General features: G+C 37.8%; 1 protein-coding gene across 1 annotated transcript in view; it reads right to left on the bottom strand.

The window, feature by feature from the left end:
• Positions 1-12,341: 12,341 nt before the first annotated feature.
• The window catches only part of mfsd14ba (major facilitator superfamily domain containing 14Ba), a 28,581-nt gene continuing 16,074 nt past the window's right edge, over positions 12,342-24,848 (bottom strand). Inside the window, exons 8-12 of the mRNA XM_056466882.1 lie at positions 23,972-24,043; positions 22,173-22,285; positions 21,960-22,057; positions 19,058-19,212; positions 12,342-16,988 (exon numbers count right to left, since the gene is read on the bottom strand). Of these exons, the coding sequence (XP_056322857.1) occupies positions 16,779-16,988; positions 19,058-19,212; positions 21,960-22,057; positions 22,173-22,285; positions 23,972-24,043 (648 nt within the window). The 3' untranslated portion in view covers positions 12,342-16,778. The remainder of the gene's footprint in view (positions 16,989-19,057; positions 19,213-21,959; positions 22,058-22,172; positions 22,286-23,971; positions 24,044-24,848) is intronic.

Genomic DNA, 24,848 nt, shown 5'->3' with positions numbered 1-24,848 from the left:
GTCCCGGCGGCACGTTTTTCTGCAGTTTTTGTTTTCGCGAATCCGCCAGAGGTCGCCATGTACGCTTTTCGAGATCTCAAATTTTCCTCGCGAGTGCCATTCGCACCTGCTGTTCTTGCGTAAACCCACCAGAGGCCGCTGTCTCACTTTTGGACAGACTTTCTGACTGACTGAACGAACGATCGGCTGACCCACCCTCCCCCTTCCCTAAACACAAGCTCTTCACCAGACTCGAACCCCCATCTTCGTGGTCAACTCCTCTCTGCATCTCAAATCCGCCGAGGGACGTGGCGCGCTAACGGGACAAACTGGTTGCAACCGGAATGCCGTCCATACGGAGGTAAGCGGTCAGCTGGTAAGCGTGAAAAGTCACACTGCCCCATAGCATTCGTTTAAAGAAATAAAATGCAGCCATACGTACCTCTGCCTACGTAATTCGCTGTCTCCAGAAACGTCCGCAGGGCTACGTTTTCACAATGAGCCTGCGTTGGGTTAATTGCTGCAGACGCGCTGTCTCTCAGAAATTATATATATATTTAAAATAGGCACTATTCTTGAAAATAATCTGCATAGTTGCAATCTAAACAACTACATTCTCGACTAAAGCCTCAAAAGTACATAATGTTGTCCAACAGCAGCAGTATTTGTCAAACTGTAGAGTGTCCTTTGCTTGTTGCTGTATGTGGGCGGAGTAATACACAAGGATGAAGAGTGAAGAGGCGGTACGAGAGCTGTTATTAACTATCAGCTATCAACTGTTTTATAAATATAAATATATGTAAGTGCTGGTCATATAATTAGAATATCTTCAAAAAGTTTATTTATTTCACCAATTCCATTCAAGAAGTGAAACTTGTATAATCTATAGACACACTCCATACAGACTCAGTGTCTCAGAAAATTAGAATATAACTCAAGTCCAATACAAAAAAAGGATTTTTAGAAATCAGCACTCAATACTTAGTGTGGGCTCCTTTTGCCTGAATTACTGCAGCAATGCAGCTTGGCATGGAGTGGATCAGTCTGTGTTATGCACTGCTGTTATCAGGTGGTATGAGAGCCTAGGTTGCTCTGATAGTGGCCTTCAGCTCTTCTGCATTGTTGTGTCTGGCATATCTCATCTTCCTCTTCACAATACTTCATAGATTTTCTATGGGGTTAAGGTCAGGGGAGTTTGCTGGCCAATTAAGAACAGGGATACCATGGTCCTTAAAGTAGGTACTAGTAGCTTTGGCACTGTGTGTAGGAGCCAAGTCCTGTTGGCAATTGAAATCTGCATCTCCATAAAGCTGTTCAGTAGTAAGAAGCATGAAGGGCTTTTAAAGCATCCTGGTGCTGCATTGACCTTTGACCTCAGAAAACACAGTGAAGGAACACCAGCAGATGACATGGCACCCCAAACCATCACTGACTGTGGAAACTTTACGCTGGACCTCAAGCAACATGGATTATGTGCCTCTCCTATCTTCTTCAGGACTCTGGGACCCTAATTTACAAAGGAAATTCAAAACTGACTTTGATCAGAGAACTTTGGACCACTCAGCAGCAGTCCGGTCTGTTGTTCAAGACTGGCTTGACACGAGGAATGCGACAGCTGAAACCCAAGCCTTGCAAATGTCTGTGCGTAGTGGTTTTTGAAGCACTGACTCCAGCTGCAGTCCACTCTTTGTGAATCTCCCCTACATCTTTGAATGGGTTTTGTTTCACAGTTCTCTCCAGGCTGCGGTTATCCCTATTGCTTACACACTTATTTCTACCACATGTTTTCCTTCCCTTCACCTCTCTTGTATTGCTCTTGGAAACAGAGCTCTGTGAACAGCCAACCTGATCGAACAAAATGCCTTTTTTAAGTCTTACAATTTCAAAAGTCTTGTTTTAACTTTCAGTAACATTGGTGATCAGTATACACACCTGTTTCTGAAAACAACAGCAAAATGCATGGTACGTAACACATTTCAGATTCGTGAAAAAATGTAGACAGCGCCCTCTGGTGGAGTTGTCACCGTAAACGTGCTGCAACGTATTTTACGTTTCACAAAAATGTAGGCTGTTTTGAGTATATAACTCACTTTTGGTGCAAAACTTTACCCCAAAGACCTATTCTGGACATTTAAAGGTACATTAAAAGGTTTGTATACCTAATATTGTACCTCTTTTCTGGCAGTGTTCATATCGTTGCTCTTTTGTCGATAGAATTTGCGTCTATCATCCTCATAAGTCACTCTGGATAAAAGCATCTGGTAAATGATGAAGTAAACGCGAATGTATTTTCCTCAGCATCACATGGGTTCATTAGACTTCAGATTCTGCGGTGCACAAATTGCGATTACTATGATGAATTCACAGAGTAGTTTTTATTTTTTTGTAGTCGGCACTCATTTATTTTAATTGCGAATATTCTCCACTTTTATTTTACAGAAGAAGGAAAGTCATGCAGGGATGGACTGACTTAAGGGCTAGTAAATGAAGACAGAATGATCATTTTAGGCTGAACTAACCCTTTAACTGCTGCTCATATAGTCAGGCTCATCATTAAAGAGCTTCATAAACATCTGTAGTAGGACCATAATCACACTTGGCCAGGAGGTGATTTTGGATTTGGAAGTTTTTGATGACCATAAAGGAGCGCTGAAGGTGTAAGTGCATCATCATCTTCAAAGCAAGATATATTCTGATATCCTATACTGTTGAACAGTTATTATCATCACTAGTATTATTCATATATACAGTTGATGTCAAAATGATTAGCCCTTCTCTGAATTTTCTTTTTGTTTTCCAAATATCTCCCAAATTATATTTAACAAAGCAATGATTTTTTCACAGTATTTCCTATAATATTTTTTCTTCCGGAGAAAGCCTTACTTGTTTTATTTCAGTTAGAATAAAAGCAGTTTTTAATTTTTTTAAATTTGAATATGGCTGTATATTGGCACTATACAGCCATATCGCACTGCTATGAGTGTGATATTGTGTTTATACAATAGTTCAATGGCATAATCATGTGTATAATAAAGAAAATCAAAAACAGAGAGTCTCAAAAATCCTTTTGTATGAGGAACTACTTTCTTACGCCATTCATTCACATCTACAGCTGACATCAGTACAGCAGAAACTGTTGCTAATGCACACATCATCATTTCAAAGCTCGTATTTAGATAACTCTCTAGCGTAATTTCTAAAGGGATGACAAAACAGCTGATTTTGCTCACATTTTGAGGTTATAAGGCTGAACAGCATGAAATGTCATCAGTCTATGTAGCATACCTGTCAACACTTGGATGTGAAAATAAGGGATTTGCCCACCATAATAAGGGACTACCCCCCTTAAATGGTCAGTAATATGTTTTATTATTATTATTTGCAAAAGAAAAAAATAGTATACATTAACAGCAAATAAATTATCAAACAGTTTAGCTTATTAAAATTAATAGCTATTATAAAGAAATAGAATCAAGTTATCAAATCTCATTAATCTTTTCTTCACTGTACAACTCACTCATTCTGATTAACACACATTAAATAACAGAGGTGTCACTTTAAAAATGCACACGTCTAACGTTATAATGAAAGCATGCGATTGCTTTCCTGACTGTTTATGCTTGAAAAAACCCACCAAGATCGACATCTTTAAATGTTATTATTATTAATTATGTGTATGTTCAACTGTATATAGCATTTGTGATAGCAATGAACCAAGTTTGACTTTGAACTAGAGAGAGAGAGAGAAATTCACCTCCAGAATCAGATGAACACATTGATCTGACCTCTGTGATGCAGACATTCAGCCGAATCATAAAATCCTCCGCATACATCATAATTCATCCATTCACGGCTCCTATGAGAGCAAATACTCCCATGTAAGAAATACAAACATCAATATTTATGAACTACACAGATGTGTGGCAGAATGCACGCTGTCAAAAGATATACGAGCATTGAGGAAACCATATGTGCAGTTACATATGTCATTATATTAACCACATTAAGAACGTACTGACGCCTGAAGTAGCTCATTGTGCTATACTGAATATTTTAGCAATACTTCAACATCCATTTTAAGAGGACAGAATTATTACAGTCAGAATTATTAGCCCCCCCCTGTATATTTTTCCACCCAATTTCTGTTTAACGGAGAGCGGATTTGGGGGAGAACGCCAATGCAAGTCAAGAGTGGGGTGGGGGGGGGGGGTGGGTTGGCAGCGGTTGGTGGCGTTTGAAAGTGAAGGGGGGTGGGGGGGACTGTTGGGGGGGGGGTTGATGTAGGAGCGGGCCCTTAATATTGTCTCTGGGGGCCTCCCAAATGTATGGGCCCTTAGAATTGTCCTAACTACACCCCCCCCAACCCCCCCCCCCCCCTCCCCTAGCGGCACCCCTGCTGTAGACTATCGAAAACAAATATTGCTAAAGGGGGCTAATATTGGGGGCTAATATTGACCCTAAAATGGGTTTAAAAATAAAAACTGCTTTCATTCTAGCTAAAATAAAAACAAATAAGACTTTCTCCAGAAGAAATAATATTATAGCAAATACTGTGAAAAAATCCTTTGGGAAATATTTAAAAAAGACAAAACAAATTCACAGGAGGCTAATTATTCAACCAAATTATTAAAAATCCTCATAACAATTTGCACAAACAAATTTCAAGTAATTCTTACTGGCTTTTATCAGCTACAATAAACTTCATTCATTCATTCATTTTCCTTCAGCTTAGTCCCTTTATACACAACGGCCAATTTAGTTTATTCAATTCACCTATAGCGCATGTGTTTTGACTGTGGGGGCACCCGGAGGAAACAAACTCCACACAGAAATGCCAACTGACCCAGCTGGGGCTCGAACCAGCGTCCTTCTTGCTGCAAGACGACAGTGCTGACCACTGAGCCACAAATGTAAAAGCTATGACTGTGTAAATTTATTCGATTTTACTACACCAAAAAGTTTCAGTGTACAGCAAGGTTACATGTGGAAGAGCAGACTGGAGGTTTTCCAGAGAAACGGTGACATGAATGAGGGTCTGTTTCTCCAATAAAGCAGCATATGGCTTTACACTGCTAAAAAAAGTCTGTTGAATAGGGCCCGGTGTAGTGTTAATATAAAGGAATTTTTCTGTATTGATTTTTCACAGGTGTTTTGAATTGTGCATTGTGCTGTGTTGGGTTTTACTGCACAGAAAACGTCCTGGCAGGAAATTACCAATACCTTTTCTGGATACCTTTTCTGCTGATATATGGCTCGGTGACCAAAACAAAAGGGTTTTTTCAGGCATCCAAACAATGAAAGTCTGACTTTTTTCCTGTAAATTATAAGTTGAATTGGTCACTACAGAAATATAATGTTTAACCAAATGCAGTTATTAAAATGTCATTCAGTGTTGATTTTATGGAGAAAAAAAAAACATCAGGCATGCAGACAAGAATGATTTGCTGAACTGTAAAATAAACAATAGTATAAACTCTATTTAGGATCACAGTTCAGCCCTGAAATACTCAAAATACACACAAAATACACATGAAATCTTTACATATTTAATAATATGTACATATTATGCATGTAACTGAAATAAATGTAAACTAAAGTTTATTGTATTTTTATAGAATTTAATATAAACAATATTAGTTATATTATAATTACATTATAATTATTATATATTATTTAATATTTAAATAATTTGTGTTTAATACAACTTATAAAGTAATATTTTAATAGTATTATTTTTGAGGATGCATAAAGTAACTGCTGCTTTTTAATCTTACCAATCTTTCCTATTTATTTGAATTCGCATTTTAAACTTTAGATAAACTTGTTAACATCATTTAACATACTTGTGATATCAGGCTGGTTGTTTTCCCCAAAACTGTCTAGCAGTCACTGTGTGTTTTACATCTTTCAAAATGGTTCCATCTTTTAGGCTAGACGACGGTGATCACATCAATATAAGACTTTACGTACATACTTTCACAGATGTTTGAAGAAATATTGAGTATAATAAAAATACTTTTATGCTGCAAAAATGGTTTCTCCGGTGTTTCTTATCCAAATCTTGCCAAACTTTTTCAGTAATAGTCAGGAAGACGTCAGCTGACACTGTGGTGAAAACCTCATAAGCATGCCATGATTAACCCCGAGTTAAATACCTTAAAATATTTGACTAGATATTGAAAGCATTGAAAGGCTAAACTAGGGTAATTAGGTTAATTAGGCAGGTTAGGGTAATTAGGCAAGTTATTGTATAACGATGGCTTGTTCTGTAAGCTATCGAAAACAAATATAGCTTAAAGGGGCTAATAATTTTGACCATAAAATGGGTTTTAAAAAGTTAAAAACTGCTTTTATTCTAGCTGAAATAAAACAAATAAGACTTTCTCCAGAAGAAAAAATATTATCAAACATACTGTGAAAATTTCCTGAATCTGTGAAACATCATTTGGGAAATATTAAAAAAAGAAAAAAAAATTCAAAGGGGGGCGAATAATTCTGACTTCAACTGTATATGTATATATACATATATATATATATATAACACAACAAATATGTAAAATAAGAGTTCCCTAGAGTGTGTATGTGAAGTTTCAGCACAAAATACAACAAAATATGTTTTATAGGTCTCTGTAACTGACCGTTTTAGGCTTTGATCCTAATTGTGGCGTTTTGGTAACTGTCACTTTAAATTCAAATGAGACTGTGCTCTTTTCAAAAGAGGGCGGAGTTAAAAATGCCTATGTGTCAAAAAATACAATTAATTAGTCCATCAGTCTGCTTATGTTTACACATTTCTGCCACTCAGCTGTGTTTAAACCCTTCATAAATGTGATTTTTGCATCATAGGTGTCCCTTTAAGTGTCACTAAATAAGGAAAAAGCATTTGCACATGCTGCTAAACCTTCACTGGTCCCTCAAGACATTTGAATTCTTCCTCAGGAGTGTCCCAACTCAGTCCTGCTCAAAGTCAAACAAACTTTCCTAATGTGTGTTTTCACAGCAGTGCCATAGAACAGGCATCACTTCACAACTGTGGCCCTCGAGATCCTCTTTCTAATCACTCCAATCAAACACAAATGAAGAAACTAATCACAGTCTCATGGATCGCTATAGGAAGTTACAAGCAGGTGAGTTTGATCGAGATTTGAGCTCAACTCTTGAAAGCTGAGATGAGATGAGAATCAAACACTGAAATAAATGATTCGTTTAAGGTAAGTGTTTGCAAACAATTCATACGGTCTGAGTTTAAACGAACAAATTAAGTTGAATTAGGTTTGTTTACATTCAGCCTATATTAATTGTTCGCAACCCTGCTGAAAAAAACAGCTTAATCCAGCCTGGGCTGGTTGGCTGGTTTTAGAGGGGTTTTGGCCATTTCCAGGATGATTTCCAGCCATTTCCAGCCTGATCCTAGCTGGTCAGGCTGGGAGATGACCAGCTAAAACCAGCTTGACCAGCCGAACCAGGCTGGGAGCCCAGCCAAAACCAGCTATGTCCAGCTTAAACCAGGCTGGTCAAGCTAGTTTTAGATGGTTTTAGCTGGTCATTTTCCAGCCTGACCAGCTAAGACCAGGCTGGAAATGGTTGGAAACCAGCCTGGATGTGGCCAAAACCCCTCTAAAACCAGGCTGGTCAACCAGCTAAAACCAGCCAACCAGCCTAGGCTGGTTTAAGCTGGATTTTTCAGCAAGGAAACACTTACCTTAAAGGATCAAGAAACCCTGGAGTACTTTTTTTGAGATTTTAACAGATTGGTGTGTGTTGAGCATCAGTTAAGACAACACTAGCAGCTGTCAGCTTTAATTGTGGATAAACCTGGATAATTTTCAGCTTTTGTCAGCTAATTTCTTCTTCCCAATTTTTTTAGGCGATAAAAATTGGTGACGTATCTCGAATCTGCTAGTGGAGTGATGACGAGTCGGTTTCTCGTTATTATTCATAGCTGAGTTTCCTTATCCTATGAGAAGACATAGGATGCTTAATTATTCCTGAGAGCACGTGCTTTCCGAAGGCAAGACAGACCTGCCAAGCTGTGAGACCCTATGACTGGGTGAGACAGCATCCCAGGGATTCAGACCCAGTTCAGACCCAGGGACTGAAGAGGAGAGTGTTTTTAGTGTTTATAAAAACAAGATTATCTTTATAATGATATAAATTGTGGTTTTGTGTATATGAAATTATGAATAACATATGTAGCAGGACATTAAGTTAAGTTTCACAAACTAATTTCGAGAGGAGCACGTGATATGATTGACTACAGCTGATCCTCATTGCTAATCATTAGCTAGCCTATCAGATCATTCTAAAACTACTATAAATATCCTGCCTAAACTTGATTCCTTATCTTCGTTTTTGGAACCGAGTAAGAAGGCCACAGGTTCAAGTTCTAATTGAGCCAGTCGGCACTCCCTGCATGGAGTTTGCTTGGTCTCCCTGTGTTTGCGTGGGTTTTCTCCGGGTCCTCCGGTTTCCTCCCAGTCTAAAAACATGTACATAAGAATCGTAATAGTCACAAGCACTTAATGCATACATAGCAAAAGGGGGCACTCGAGAAACTCCTGATCTCGTATCCCTCCTAATGCTCATTGACCAGGCGGGAACCTTGGGCTCATCTATCTCCGAGCTCAGGGTTCTCTCCCAGGACAGCATGCCAAACCTGCTATCATAGTCGAGCATTATCTAAGTGTGAAGTCTTGAAATTACTGTTTATTTCTTTGCATTATAAACTGTAAGATCATGCGTCTCCTCACAGTTTGTGTCTCATTTTGTGAGCCCACTGACGATTGACTGACAAGTTATTCGCTCCCCTCTTTATCCCCTACTCTGCTGGCCACGCCCACTCCTCCCTCTGCGCTCCACGCCCATCATGATGCATTTTCTTTTTAAAACTCTGAGGTGGACTTGAACCAAAGAGCATAGAATCTCCAAGAGGCGACACTCAAGTGCGATTTGGTAAACAGCCACTAGATAGCGCGGCAGCCATTTTGGGATGAAAATTCCAATAGAACAACAGCACACGATAAGTCTGTAAAATAAACGATTAAAAGTGCTGATGATTGTGATAGTAAGTGTTGTATTGTCGTCTTTCAGGTTGTATCTCAGCTTTAATGCGCTTCTTCAATAAATAAATAAAAAACAAAGCAGCTGCTTGAAGTGTTATATGTTTTCAGGGCTTACCACGCACCCCTGGTGTATTGTCTGTCCACTGGTCTCACAAATCTCATACATCAGTAGTCTTTTCTGATTCTTCCTTTAACAAACGAATGAATCGCCCATTTCCCTCACACTTCCTATAATATCCAGGCAAGCACAGCGTCTTCATGACTCATGATGACTTCAGGATCAGTTTGTATTTGCTGCTGGGTTAGTGGGCGGGGCCGCAGGTTTCAATTTTCCCAGCAACAATTGGGCGGGGCTTATATTTCGTAGCCACGTCACGCCAAAACGGCTATAGACTCATTCTAACCATGAGTCGACTCTTGTTTTTTAGATGAATCAACAGTTTTAAAAACTGCTTTCAGATTTAAGCCTTAGCTGCATATTTCACTTCAGAGCTGTGTTACACACTAAATGGAAAGTCATTTTCAAAAACCCACAATAGGGGCTCTTTAAGTGAACTAATTGATTTAAAAGCAACAAGTTTACTCACTTATTTTGAGTAAAGTCAACTAATCAGTTTTTACAGTGTGTCTATACACTCCCTCATCACAATAGAGAAACGATCTCCGGTTTAGCCCTTACCAGCCTCGACAATCCAGTCTGGAAGTTAGTATGCCTTGATTAGCTCAGGTGTGTTTAATCATGCTAGGATGTGAAATATGCAGGACATTGGCCCTCCAGGAGCAGAGCTGGACTTTCGGTGGAGACAACACAGATGCAGGCTAATTCATATTCATGGAAGCGCTAGTAATTCATCAGCATGAAAACTAAACCAAAATGGCAATTCCCAGTGAAGTGAATGTAAAATGATGTATGCTGCTTTCAGGCTTTTATGTTATGCATGTATTTACGTATAGATCGCTCTCTCTCTGTGTGTGTGTATATGGTATCATTTACACTGGAGAAATGTTTTGTAGCATCACTAACCTGAACTGCCTCTGAAACACTTGGTTGAGGTGTTCAAAGACTGAACTGAGGTTATGATGAGATCTCAAGGGTTCAGCATCAGTCAGACGTCAGAGACACATCAACACTGCCATCCAGAGGACCTGATACTCAGAAGTTCATATGCAGAGAAAAAACGCTGAGGATTACTTTGCATGTGATGGTGGAGGGATGAAAATTATTACACACTAATTAATCAGGGGTCACCACAGGGGAATGAACCGCCAACTATTCCAGCATATGTTTTACACAGCAGATGCCCTTCCATCTGCAACCCAGTACTGGGAAACACCCACACACACATACTCTACGGCCAATTTAGCTTGTTCAATTCCCCTATAGCGCATGTGTTTGGACTGTGGGGGAAACCAAAGCACCCGGAGGAAACCAACGCCAAGAAGGGGAGAACATGCAAACTCCACACAGAAATGCCAACTGACCCAGCCGAGGCTCAAACTAGCGATCTTCTTGCTGTGAGGCGACAGTGCTAACCACTGAGCCACTGTGCCATCTTTTTTATCTCATTTTTATTTTCTTATATTGTATTTCACCGCAGGATGCCAAATAATCTTCTAATATTTTCAGTTAAACATGCTAACTAGTTGTTTGCAAGGCTGCTAAATGCTATAATGGCCGAAGCCGAACACTTTATAGGTCACTCATTGAGGGAAAAACACTGAAATGTTTGGGTTATTACATGACTTTTACTCTATTACTTTTTGTTGTTGTTTTGGACACAGCTGAAGTACGGATTCCCACTATTAGCTAGTAGCTTATTAGCTACGTAGATTGGTTGTTTATTAGTAGGCTAGTAGCCTGATTGTGTCCTTATTCTACATCAGTACAGTAGCAAATTAGTATGTATTGAGCTAAAATCTTAAGGGTTCATTAATAATATCACGGATTGTGTTTGATAATATGAAGTGTGACTAAAGTTTTATTGTAATCATTAATGTCAGTGTTTATATGTGGTTCTTTCAACAACAAAAAAAGGTGCTGTGGTTGTGACAGTATCATGGTACGGTACACTCCCAGAAATAAATGTACATGAGCTGTCAATGAGGTGGTACCTTTTCAAAAGGTACACGTTTGTACTTAAAGGGCTCATATTGGTACCTCAAAAGTATATATTAGTACCTAAACATTTTAAGAGGAACACTGTTGTACTTTTTAGGAGCTAATATGTACCCTTGAGGTATTAATGTGGACATTTTAGGTACAAATTTGTACCTTTTTGAACCCCAGTGACAGCTCGCGTACCTTTATTTCTGAGTGTACTTCTTTATACATATTTACTAATTAATTACCATATTTATTTGTCATTGTCAAGTCATTTACCATGTCTATTACATTTTGTTGTTGGTATTTTGGACACGATTTAATTTAGCAGATTCCAGTACAGATTCCCACTATTAGCTAGTAGCTTATTAGCTGCATATTATTTGTGTTTATTAGTAGTATGTCATTCTATATCGCTAATTCTACTCAGGGTGGTGCAGTGGATAGCAATGTCACAGCAAGAAGGTCGCTGATTCGAGCCTCGGTTGGGTCAGTTAACTGCCTGGAAAAGGCCAAATCCCTCTAAAACTGGGCCGGTCGACCAGTGTTGGCACGTCTGTGCGGAGTTTGCACGTTCTTCCCATGTTGGCGTGGGTTTCCTCCGGGTGCTCTGGTTTCCCCCACAGTCCAAAGAAGTGGTACAGGTGAATTGGGTAGCTAAATTGTCTGTAGTGTATGTGTGTGAATGAGTGTATGGGTGTTTCCCAGTGCTGGGTTGCAGCTGGAAGGGCATCCGCTGCATAAAACATACGGCAGTTCATTCCGCTGTGGCGACCCCTGGTTAATAAAGGGACTATAGCTGAAAAGAAATGAATTAATGAATGAATTATCCAACCCGAAACCTAAACAATAAGCTGCAAATTAGTATATATTGAGCTAAAAGTCTTAGGTCATGGTTCGTATTAGCAAGAATTGGCTTAAAATAGTGTGTGACCGTTTTATTGTAATCAATGTGTGTTCACTATATCTGGTTCTTCAAAATGAAAAGGGGCTGTGAGAGTGCCATAGTGCAGTAGTCCTTTATACATTTCTTGTTTCATATTAACTGTTTGATTACCATATTTAATATTTACCATGGTACATATAAACTTCACTTAAACGTGGATACTTCATGTTAAAGCTCAGAAAGCTAATAAACAGCAACAGCGCCATCTATTGGACAAGAGGAACACAGTAAAAAGACTCACGTCACACAATAATAACTCCTAAGTGTTTTTATTCTGTTGCGCTTATTTAATAGATTCCCACAATACATGACGATAAATACATATCTAAGGGTCCCTGTACATTTCATCTTCATCATCAATGTACTCAGTATTTACAGTCAGATTGAAATACTGCAAAACAGACATGTTTTTACTCTTCAGGCACCTTGTGTGTCCCGCTGAAAAACACAAACACTTGACGATAAAAAAGGAAAAGCTAACGTTGTCGAACACGTGATTAGCTCCTGACGTCGCCTGTAGCGGCACGCTGTTCCAAAAATATTGCGTATCTGGCAATATGAAAAAAGATTCGTCTGTAATACTATTCAGTACATGTACAATACTTTACAATCCTAAAATAATGAATATGACAGCCGTTATGTTACATAGTAAAACGCCACAGGCTGTGAACATCGTATGTACAAAAATCAAAAGCGCGGGAACTACAGCCCAGCCATTGTTAAACACTGTCCGCAGTCATACAAACACATCACCGCGAGTTTTAAGCTCTACAAAGAAAGATTCACGTCATTTCACTGCATGATAAATATGACTGGAACAATGTAAAACATGGGAAAAGGTTAAAAGTGAGGAAAAAAAAGATTGACATTCTGCTCATGATGATGGAGGTAAAGGAATGATGTGTATGTGGATCAGGAAATGAGCCCAGGTCAGTGTACTGATGACCTCAGACTCTAATGAGATGCTCCACAGTGTTCTTCACATTAAACACACACAGAGGCCTCTGGGGAAATATAAAGCATTATTCTGGAAATTCATATGTATGTTTGTGCAAAACAAATAATCAGGTTAAAACGTCCGCTGCATGAGAATATATGAGAATTCATAAGCAAAACAATGAGCTTCTTCAATATAGTGAAAACGCAGTGTGGCTATACAAAAACCAAAACGCTGATAAAAATATATTCAGGTCGAATTCCACAAAACCTCCAAAAACATGAGGTAGCTGGTCTGTAGATGTTGGTGATTATTTTTAAGAAATACTTCATTGTGTTTAAAGGAAATACATACATCATATTGAGCCCAATTGCTCAACAAATGCAAATGCCAATTGTCTGAAAGGTAAAATTCACTTTAAAGAAAAAGTACAAATGTTATATTTGAAGTAATACTGTATAATCAACATAACATACGGCATTCGCAACCCATTTTACTTTAATGTGTTTTATTTCTCAATCATTACTGACACTACTGCATAGAACCTTTGCAAACACACAGAATTGAAGAACTTCACAATCAAGCCGTCTCCATTTATTATAATAATAATAATAATAATAATGATAATAATAGTAATAATAATAATAATAATAATAATAATAGTAACTGGCCTAAAAGAACTACACCAAACCGCTGGTGCCGTAGTGTCTTGGGTTTGGTTAACATCGCCACAAATACTGTTCATGCACTTGCAACCGGATGCGCCTCTAATCTATTAAAACCTTGTCGTATGCCACAGGATATGTGACTTTAAGGCTTGTGTAAGGAAACTTCACTCAATCAGCAACACACAATACAGTATAAAAAATACTGTCGGAAATCTCAACTTCTCTTTGGGTGAATCACATGAAAGTAGGGCTGCACAATATATCAAATAATTATCATTATCGCGATAATAGTATATGCGATATCCATATAGCAATATCTCAATCTGACCAATCAGATGGGGGCTTTACGATATTAATCCCCACCCCTTCAATAGTTGAACGTAGAGTTGAAAATAAAATAAATATTATTGCACACTGAATCTGAAATTTTCTTTTGTAATTTTCGCACGTTAAAATATCGGCCTAAATCATATTGGGAAACTGCCGCCGAAACTTTCGTCCGCCACAAAGAATTTTAATTCGGTTAATTTTTTTAACGTTTTCTGCATACGAAATTTCCATTTTGAGGTATTTTGAGAATTCAGTACCATCATACAAGCGAAAGGCACAATGGCGTCGGAAAGACGAATAATATAAAACAATACAAATGTTCTGTGGTTTATTGTATGCTAGTTTGTTAGCGCGGTTTGGGCTATTTTTTTGCAAATTATTTCATTTATTCATTTTTATCCGCTTTCCCGTGGCCGGGTTGTGGAGGCAGCAGTCTTAGGAGACAACACCAGACTTCCCTCTCCCCAGACACATCCTCCAGTTCCTCCAGGGGGATCCAAAGGTGTTCCCAGGCCAGCCGAGAGACATAGTCCCTCCAGCGTGTCCTGGGTCTTCCCCGAGGCCTCCTCCCAGTGAGACCTCCCTAGGTAGGCGTCCAGGAGCCATCCGAAACAGATGCCCGAGCCACCTCAGCTGACTTCTCTCGATGTGGAGGAGCAGCGGCTCTACTCCGAGCTCCTCACCTAATCTATAAGAGTGTGCCCTGCCAGGCAAAACTCAATTCGGCCACTTGTATCCGAGATCTTGTCCCCAAAACACCCAAAGCTCGTGAGAGTAGGAACGTAGATTGACCGGTAAATCGAGAGCTTTGTCTTTCGGCTCAGCTCCTTCTTTACCTCAATGGACCGGTACATCAGCCGCATTACTGCTGCCACTGCTTCAATCCGCCTGTCTATCTTACGTTCCATCTCATGAACAAAACCCCAAGATACTTGAACTCCTCCACCTGGGGTAAGGACTTTCCTCCAACCAGGAGATGGCAAACCACCTTTTTCCAGTGGAGCACCATGGCCTCGCACTGGGAGATGCTGATTCGGATTATTTTGCAACGGATTATTTAATACGCATCGGACTCGGTGCGCAAGGTTTGTGTGCATGATGAATTGTTCGGAATTTGAACACGAAAAAAAAACGCAAACAAAATTTTGGACTTCAGTGTGCAAAGAACTTAATGAGACGAGAGGACAATGACAACTAGGCATGGGACGATAACCGGTTTCAAGGTTTAGCGTGGTTTGGAAGAGTCAAGGTATTAAAACCGCAAAAACGTTTTGTGATGCCATTTCTAAGGCATATGTAAAGGGTTTTTGAAGTCGTTTTTTGTCTTGTAATGTGTTTTTGAAGCTAATGAAGATACTAGAAGCCAATGGTTTATTTTAATTATGTAGCCTGACATGTTTATGGTTCAAAAATATTATAAATGTTAATATAAATATAATCTAATGTGTTAAATGGGGGGAAAAGTTGTTTTTCACTTAGACGTTTAAAAAGAAATAATTTTACAGCAGTAACAGGGTTTCCACGGGGTCTTACATTTCAAAACCTAAATTTTAGCCCTTAAAAAGTCTTAAATTCACTGAAATATTGTGTTAAATTGTTTTAAACAGGTCTTAATTTTGCTTTGTCCACGTAAAGCTACTCAATTTGGGCCGATATCCATCCAACACATCTCAATAAATTCTTATTTTTTTATATTTAAGTTTTTTTCGATCACAACAGCTGTTAGACATTTTACAGCAAATTCCCAAAATAAATTCCCTAATCAGGGGAAAAAAAAAACTAAAAATAATTACACGATTCCTCATGATAAAAATAATCTTAACCTTGAATAAGTCATAAATTTAATCCTTTATGGTCTTAAAAGGGGCTTAAAAAAGTCTTAAACTCGAGTTGATTAAACCTGCAGAAACCCTGAGTAAACACAATACCATGAAACCGCGATCTTTTTATCCAAGGTTATCATACCGTCAGAAACTTATACTGGCTCATGTCTAATGACAACAGCCAATAGGAATCCGTATTTCCGCCAAGGTTTACAGTAATTCGTGTTTGCACTGGTTAACATCATTTCTTTTATTTAATTAGCTCAGAAAAATATTGTTTACCTGATTATTTCAGTATGATCATAACGTAATTTATTTTTAAACTGCTGATAAAAGTTTGTGATCTCATAAGGAATATCGTAATTGCAACTCAACAACAAATATCGCATATTTTCCCAATATGTGCAGCCCTACATGAAACCTGTCAAGGTGTTTAAAATCGCAAAGCAAGCCTTATTTTTGGAGACTGAAAATGTGCTGAGTTGTCATAAAAATAACGTCACGAATAAAGTCTAAAAACAGACTTTACTTTCTTTAAGCAAAATAGAGTTCAGGGTTGTCATGAAATTCACCAAGCTTCTCTTCAAGTCACCACAAGTTCCGTAAATAACCTACACTGCACCTTGCCCAAATATCCATATCTATATATACATAAAGATCTTTGCATTTAAACTCGAACGAACCGAATGTCTGAACTCCACTACAGTGCATCCGATCCCCCCCCCTCGATCGAGCCCTTAGTGTGCTGAGTCACTGTAAAAATGCTCAATAAAAAAGCCTCTGAGTTCAGAACCATCGATGAGATAAAACACGGTAAATAAATACTGCACGCTCCCAATGCGTTAGTCACAGACATGAGGAGGGTTTGCGATGTGTTGACGTCCTTGTCATATGTTTTTCCCCCTGTGATGATTTTAGGTTGAGGGTTTCAGTCACACAGTGCTGTCCTCCAGCAGCGGCTCAAAGTCTTCGTCGCTCCCTGGCAGCGGTGTGTTGGTGTGAGCTCCGGCCAGACTGTTTTTACGGGTCTGGCAGGGCGTTGATGGGGGCGTCTGATGGTCTGGTATAAAGAGAGCCACTAGAAACGCCACAACTACTGTACAGGCGCCCAGGAGAAACGGAGGACCAGGGATTGTAGTCTTCTACATGACATGTGGTGAAAGGAAAACAACATTAGGATAGTAGTATATGTTTCACTGTATTTAAAGAAGCACTACACTGATTTAGAAATGGGCTAATTTATCTTACACTCAAAGTATACTTCAAACTACTTATTTAAAATTATCTCCAGGACACACTTTTAGCTTAGCTTAGCATAGATCATTGAATTGGATTAGACCATTAGCATCTTCCTCAAAAGTGTAAGGAAAGAGTTTCGATAACTAGAAAATCCACCACTACTGTACTGAAAATAAACTGAATTTACACAATTTTTTTGTTTTTTTGGCGACAACCTATTCATTTCATGTTTAATCTACTTAAATTTGTGAAAACCAACAAAGTTAACTTAATCGATTTGTGTTAGGACAACATGAAGGAATTATGTGGAACCAAATATTTTTTACAGTGTATTTTGCATCTCTCCAACAGTTGAGTTTTACCCGTTGAGTTTAATCCATTTCGCCGATCTCCAGGTCTAACGGGAGCACTTTCAGCTTAGCTTAGCTTAGCATAAATCATTGAATCGAATTAGACCATTAGCATCTCACTCAAAAATGTCAAATTAGAGTTTCGATAACTAGAAATGCCCCACTACTGTAGTGAAAATAAGCTGAATCAACATAATTCTTGTGTTTTTTGGGGGGACAACTTATTTATTTTATGTTCAAACTACTTAAAGTTAGGACAACATGAAGGAATTGTGTGGAACCCAGAATTTTACAGTGTATTTTACATCTCTCCTACAGTTGAGCTTCACCATTTTTTATCCATTCAGTCCAACACTGAGTCTAACGGGAGCACTTTTAGCTTAGCTTAGCATAAATCATTGAATCGGATTAGACCATTAGCATCTCACTCAAAAATGTCAAAGAAAGAGTTTAAATAACTAGAAATGCCCCACTACTGTACTAAAAATGAGCTGAATTAACATAATTCTTGAGTTTTTTTGGGGGGGACAACTTATTTCTTCTATGTTCAATCCATTTAAATTTGTATAAAACAATGAAGTTAACTTAATCGATTTGTGTTAGGACAACATGAAGGAATTGTGTGGAACCCAGAATTTTTTGTAGTGTATTTTACATCTCTCCTACAGTTGAGTTTTACTATTTTTAATCTATTTAGCCAATCTCCAGGTCTAATAGGAGCACTTTTAGCCTAGCTTAGCATAAATCATTGAAACGGATTAGACCATTAGCATCTCACTCAAAAATGTCAAAAAAGAGTTTTAATAACTAGAAATGCCACAACTTCTGTACTGAAAAGAAGCTGAATCAAAACAATTCTTGAGTTTTTTTGGAGAGAACATATTTATTTTATGTTCAATCTACCTAAATTTGTAAAAAAAAAAAAAAAAAAAAAAAAAAAATAAAAATTATGTTAACTTAATTGATTTGTGTTAGGACAGCATGAAGGAATTGTGTGGAACCTAGCATTTGTTTACAGTTTATTTTACATCTCTCCTACAGTTGAGTTTTACCTTTTTTAATCCATTCAGCTAATCTTAAGATTCAACGGGAGCACTTTTAGCTTAGCTTAGCATAAATCATTGAATCGGATTAGACCATTAGCATCTCACTTAAAAATGTCTAAAAAGAGTTTTAATAACTAGAAATGCCACCACTGCTGTACTTAAAATAAGCTGAATCAACACAATTCTTGAAGTTTTTAGAGGGGAAACATTTCTTTTACTTTATTCTATTTAATTTTATTTTAAATTAATTAAAACATTTGGGCTGAAATGACAGATTTTTGAGTAATTTTTTTAAAGTAATTGTGTGTGCTATGCGCTATGCTGTGTTAGCTTACCACATTAATCAGCAGCTATTCATTCTAATAAGAACTTAGACTCTCAGACTATTATAGTAACTAATTTTTACTATTACTAACTCGTAACAACTGACTTCCATAGTATGAAATACAAATACAATTGAAGTTAATGTTTACTGTTTTCCAGCTTCAAAATATCTTCTTCAACACAGGAAATAAGCTCAACCAGGTTTTGAACAAGAGGCTACAGGCCCTAATAAGGGTTCATTTGTGCGTGTACCTCTGTGGGCGTCTGTATCGGCACGGCGAAGTCGGGCTGGATGGGGGTGATCCCACTCAGCTCCACATTGAAGAGGAAGAAAACGAAGCCGTACAGAGCAGGACCGAGACCATTACAAAGCCCCCGGATACCTGTTATCATGCCCTGAACCAGACCTGAGATAAAACAACACATTCAGATAAAAAAAAAACAGCTTATAGGTGGACCATGGACAACAAAACCATCATAAGGGTCAATTTTGTGAAGTGTAGATTTACACATAATCTGAAAGCTGAATAAATTTGATTTCCATAGATGTGGGGGTTGGTAAGATTGGACAATATTTGCTATTTAGGTTGACCTGGTTGAATTTATGTAAAAGACGTGATTGAGGCAAACGCATTGTGCATCGTCAGTACAATATTTGGCATACTATTTACGATTTGAAAATCTTCAAAAAATCTAAATATTAAGAAAAATGTCCTTAAATTTGTTCCCTCGCTTCAAATGACTAGCTCCAAAGTCTTGTGTGATGTTCCTCATTCATTAGCGTGAACGTTTTTATGCATGTGAGTGACGCTAAGAATATTTCGTGAGTCCAGACATGGATATAAATACGATCGCTGCTTTATATCTGTTGTTGGAAGTCCCAAAAATACCGTAAAGCCAAAATTTTGATCTAACATTCAACATCGAGTTGGCGGTTCATTTCGCTGTGGCGACCCCTGATGAATAATGGGACTAAGCTGAAGGAAAATTAGTGAATGAATTCAACATTGATTTAACAAGAAAGTCAGGAAAATTTTTCAGCTCAAGGTGAATTTTTTTCTCGCGCAGAAGATGTGACTGAGACGAATGCATTGCGCAATATTTGGCATACTATTTACTATTTGAAAATCTTGAATCTGAGGGTTCAAAATAATCGAAATATTGAAAAATGTCCTTAAAGTTGTTAACTCGCTTAAAATGACGTGCTCTAAATTCTTGCGTGATGTTCTTCAATTATTTGCATGAATGTTTTTATCCATGCGAGTGATGCAAATAGCATCCTGTGAGTCTAGACATGGATATAAATACGATCGCTGCTTTGCATCTGTTGTTGGAAGTCCCAAAAATACCGTAAAGCCAAACACTTTCAGATTTAGCATTCAACATCAATGTGATCATCCATTTTGATTTAACAGAAATGTCAGGTGAATTTTTTTTATTGTTTGTACAATATTTGGCATATTAATTAAAAATATTGAATGTGAGATTTGAAAAAATCTAAATATTGAGATGAAAATGTCCTTAAAGTTGTGCAAATTAATGCTGGGTTTACATCAAATGCAAAGCGAACATTGATCTAACATTCAACATTGAGTTGGCGGTTCATTTCGCTGTGGCGACCTCAGATGAATAAAGGGACTAAGCCGATAGAAAATTAGTGAATGAATTACTCGAATTGTTTTCATTGTTTGTGCAATATTTGATATACTACTTGAAAATCTTGAATGTGAGAGTTGAAAAAATCTAAATATTGAGATGAAAATGTCCTTAAAGTTGTGCAAATTAATGCTGGGTTTACATCAAATGCAAAGCGAACATTGGCATTACTTCACTTGAATTGATTCGCATTGCATTGGTTGAACTCGCACAAAAGACGTGATTGAGGCAAACGCATTGTGCATCGTCAGTACAATATTTGGCATACTATTTACGATTTGCAAATCTTCAAAAAAAATCTAAATATTAAGAAAAATGTCCTTAAATTTGTTCCCTCGCTTCAAATGACTAGCTCCAAAGTCTTGTGTGATGTTCCTCATTCATTAGCGTGAACGTTTTTATGCATGTGAGTGACGCTAAGAATATTTCGTGAGTCCAGACATGGATATAAATACGATCGCTGCTTTATATCTGTGGTTGGAAGTCCTAAAATGCGGAAGCCAAAATTTTGATCTAACATTCAACATCGAGTTGGCGGTCCATTTCAATGTGGCGACCCCTGATGAATAAAGGGACTAAGCCAAAGGAAAATTAGTGAATGAATTACTCGAATTTGTTTTATTGTTTGTGCAATATTTGGCATACTACTTGAAAATCTTGAATGTGAGAGTTGAAAAAATCTAAATATTGAGATGAAAATGTCCTTAAAGTTCACATCAAATGCAAAGCGAACATTGGCATTACTTCACTTGAATTGATTCGCAATGCATTGGTTGAATTCGCACAAAAGACGTGATTGAGGCAAATGCATCGCGCAATATTTGGCATACTATTTACTAGTTACAGAAATCTTGAATCTGAGGCTTCAAAAATACCTAAATATTGAGATGAAAATGTCCTTAAAGTTGTGCAAATGAATGCTGGGTTCACATCAAATGCAAAGTGAACATTGGCATGCATCGCGCAATATTTGGCATACTATTTACTATTTACTGAAATCTTAAATCTGAGGCTTCAAAAATACCTAAATAATGAAAAACGTCCTTAAAGTCGATAACTCGCTTAAAATGACGTGCTCTAAATTCTTACGTGATGTTCTTCAGTCATTCGCATCAATATTTTTATCCATGCGAGTGATGCAAAGAGTCTAGTGGACTCTAGACATGGCGTGAGTCTAGACATGGATATAAAAACGTGCCAATGGGGTAAGAAAAATATTCGTATGTCAAAAAAGGCAAAACTAGATTATTGGCAGATTATTTTGCTTGTTTTAAGGAAAAACTCACTTCATTTTGACACATTATTTCTTAAAACTAGACAGCATGTTGTGTTTGTCTAGAAAATGCTTTGATTTATGAACTTTTAAATGTTTGGACTAGAAACAGGACAAAATATCAAAGAAAGAAAAGCACTGTATAAATGCACGCTCCTACTGCACAAAAATAAGTCTATAAAGTTCTGAAGACATTAAAAAAAACATTAGCAAGTGTCTGTTTACCCTGTTTATCCGGATCTGCGCTGCGTGACACTAAAGCACTCACTGCAGGGAACGTTATGCTGGACATGGCCGCCACCGCACCAGCCGCCCACATCATCCTAAACAACAACAAACCAACAAACATGACCATAAATCACAATCACCAAAGCTTTTCTTAAACCAGACCTTTTATTTTAAGGCAGGTATTTTCACTTGATCTAGAAATGAACTCACCACGGCTCGGACCCCAAACCGTACCAGGCCAGTTGGAGAATCTGGAAACCCAGACCCAAAAGAACCGTGTTTTTGTTCCCGATGGTCCTCATTAGCAGAGTGAGAAAAAGTGTCTGGCGGGAACACAACACAACAAATCATTGCATCATCCTGCGCCGTATTTCTGCAGAAAGAAAACCACTGCATGTTTCTTATCTTGGGAGTTTCAAAAATAGCAGCGTGAATATACAAAGTATGCATTTTGTTGTTGTTTTTTTTTCGTAAAGTGAGGACATCTAGTACACTACCTGACAAAGGTCTTGTCGCCTATCCAAGTTTTAGGAGCAGCAAATAATTACCTGACTTCTAGATCATTTGGTATCAGAAGTGGCTTATATGAAAGGTAAAGGCCTCTAGATTACGCTTATTTTACCACAATATAATATGATCATGCCTTGATTTTGAATGATTTGATTAGGAACATATTAAAAACATATTTATACTTGTATTTATGATTTACTGATATAAAAATTAAGAATATAAACAAAAAATGTACGTATATATATTACATATATATTACTGCTGACAACATTTTAATCATGATTAATCGCATCCAAAATAAAAGCTTGTTTTGGCATGGTGTATGTGTGTGTCGTGATCACCAGCGATTCACTAGGCCTTGCAGATCACTGGAAAACATGCACTATCACCTTACTAATTATCAAATAATATAAATATTACAAACGTAAACATTAGGTGAGCAGCCTACACTGTAACCCCGTGTCATAACAACAAGCTACGCGAGGAGAGTTGCAGTGATAAGCAGTTAGGCTGTTTGCACCAGACGAAACACGACAGAAATGTAAACACAGCCATTCAGCAGCACAGAATAGTGCACTCACTGCACTCCAGCGAAATGGTAAGCTTTATAATCTAATTATTAGATTAACATTATTATTATTATTATTATTATTATTACTTTAACATTATTAAATGTAGGTGCTGAATTACTGATATGTTGGTGTCGTCAATCTAGCAACCTGTGCTTGTGTGTGTTTTGAACCAGGTGTGCAATACCTAGTTCAACCACTTGGTGTCAAACTTACATACTGCACTTTTAAATCTTATAATTTTCTTGAATAAAGAGAATATTTATTTATATATATACATACATATATATTACTTAAAACTGCTAAAGTCAATATTATAAGTAATTATGTTTTCAATAGGCTACAGAACATGATGTCCAATGATTTGCCTAATTATTCAAACTTGCCTAATTAACCTAATTAAGCCTTTACATTGCACTTTAAGCTGAATACTAGTATCTCGCAAAATAAGTCGAAAACTTTTATACTGTCATCATGGGCGAAGACAAAAGAAAGTAGTTAGTAAAACTATTGTTTAAAAATGTTTTGGAAAAAGATCATGGGAAACAGCACATGGGAAATATTTAAAAGAATTGAAATTCACAGGAGGCCTTCAAATACAAAACACACACATTTATCATAATATATCGAATAAAATCAAAGTTTTCTATTGATAGTTTTGAAATCATATTAAGCATTTTGGGCAAATAAGCATTTTATTTAGATGCAGAGCTATTAATACTCAATAATTCAAGCTGCTGGAGTGTTAAAAACAAAAGCTCTCCTCTTATAAAGCAGCTAGAGCTGTGCTATATCTGCTCATTACAGCTCTGCCTATACTTCATTACATTTACCGTTGAACTTTTAAAGGAATTCAATTCAATTAGAAAGCATTTGCGAGGGCCACTTTCGCAAGATGGCAGAGCGAGGAATATTGCCTCAATTAAATACCTGCGCCAGGATGGAGAGGATTCCCACCACGCCGATGAACACCGCGATCGTTTTGGGCGAGAAGTTAATGACCTGAGAGACACAGAGAAAGAGCACAGCGTTATCAGTCTGCACCACTGAACCCTGAATCCAATCAGGTCTGCTATGTCCAGTAATGAGCCGTCGCGGATCTGAGAAACAGCCAGACAGGAAAGCCACTAACAATCCAGATCAACCTGATCCAGGAACAGTGTGTAAAAGCAGAACTCGATGTAACGCTTCAGACGGTTCTGTATTCTGCATTCTAGTCACATGACCTGATTATAAAGCCTGTTCAATAAGACGAAAATAATGATCATAATAAATATGGAGTGTAAAAAGGGCGACACGGTGGCTCAGTGGTTAGCACCAGGGCTCGACATTAACTTTTTTGATCACCAGCCACTGTGGCTAGTAGATTTCAAACATTACTAGCAACTAGGGGTGGGCGGTACACCGGTGTCATAGTCATCACCGGTGTGACATTGCGCCACGACATGGATTTTCTAATACCGTCAATACCGTAATAAATCAATTATGCACCTTAAACGGCTGCATTTACATCAATAATAGCTAATTCTAAATAATAAGGCATTCAATTTTCTTCAAACGTTCAGTTGTGGTCTGAATGCATGTCCTTATACTACAGGGCTCAAAATTGCAACCATTTTGGTCGCATGAGCGCCCGAAATTTAATCTGTGCGCCCTCATAATATATGGGTGCATTTGTGTGTCTGAATATAATGGTTGTAGTGCAATCTGATTTGATTTTCTCTAAAAACTTGCTGAATCGCTCTACCCTGCTGCTGTATTGGTTCATATTAGCTGTCAGTCACTCAACGCTTCCCGCTGTCAGATA

The sequence above is a fragment of the Danio aesculapii genome, chromosome 10 (genome assembly GCF_903798145.1).
Source record: "Danio aesculapii chromosome 10, fDanAes4.1, whole genome shotgun sequence".
Classification (NCBI taxonomy): domain Eukaryota; kingdom Metazoa; phylum Chordata; class Actinopteri; order Cypriniformes; family Danionidae; genus Danio; species Danio aesculapii.
The sequence above is the reverse complement of the archived record's forward strand: the minus strand, read 5'-3'. Positions and strand labels throughout refer to the sequence as shown.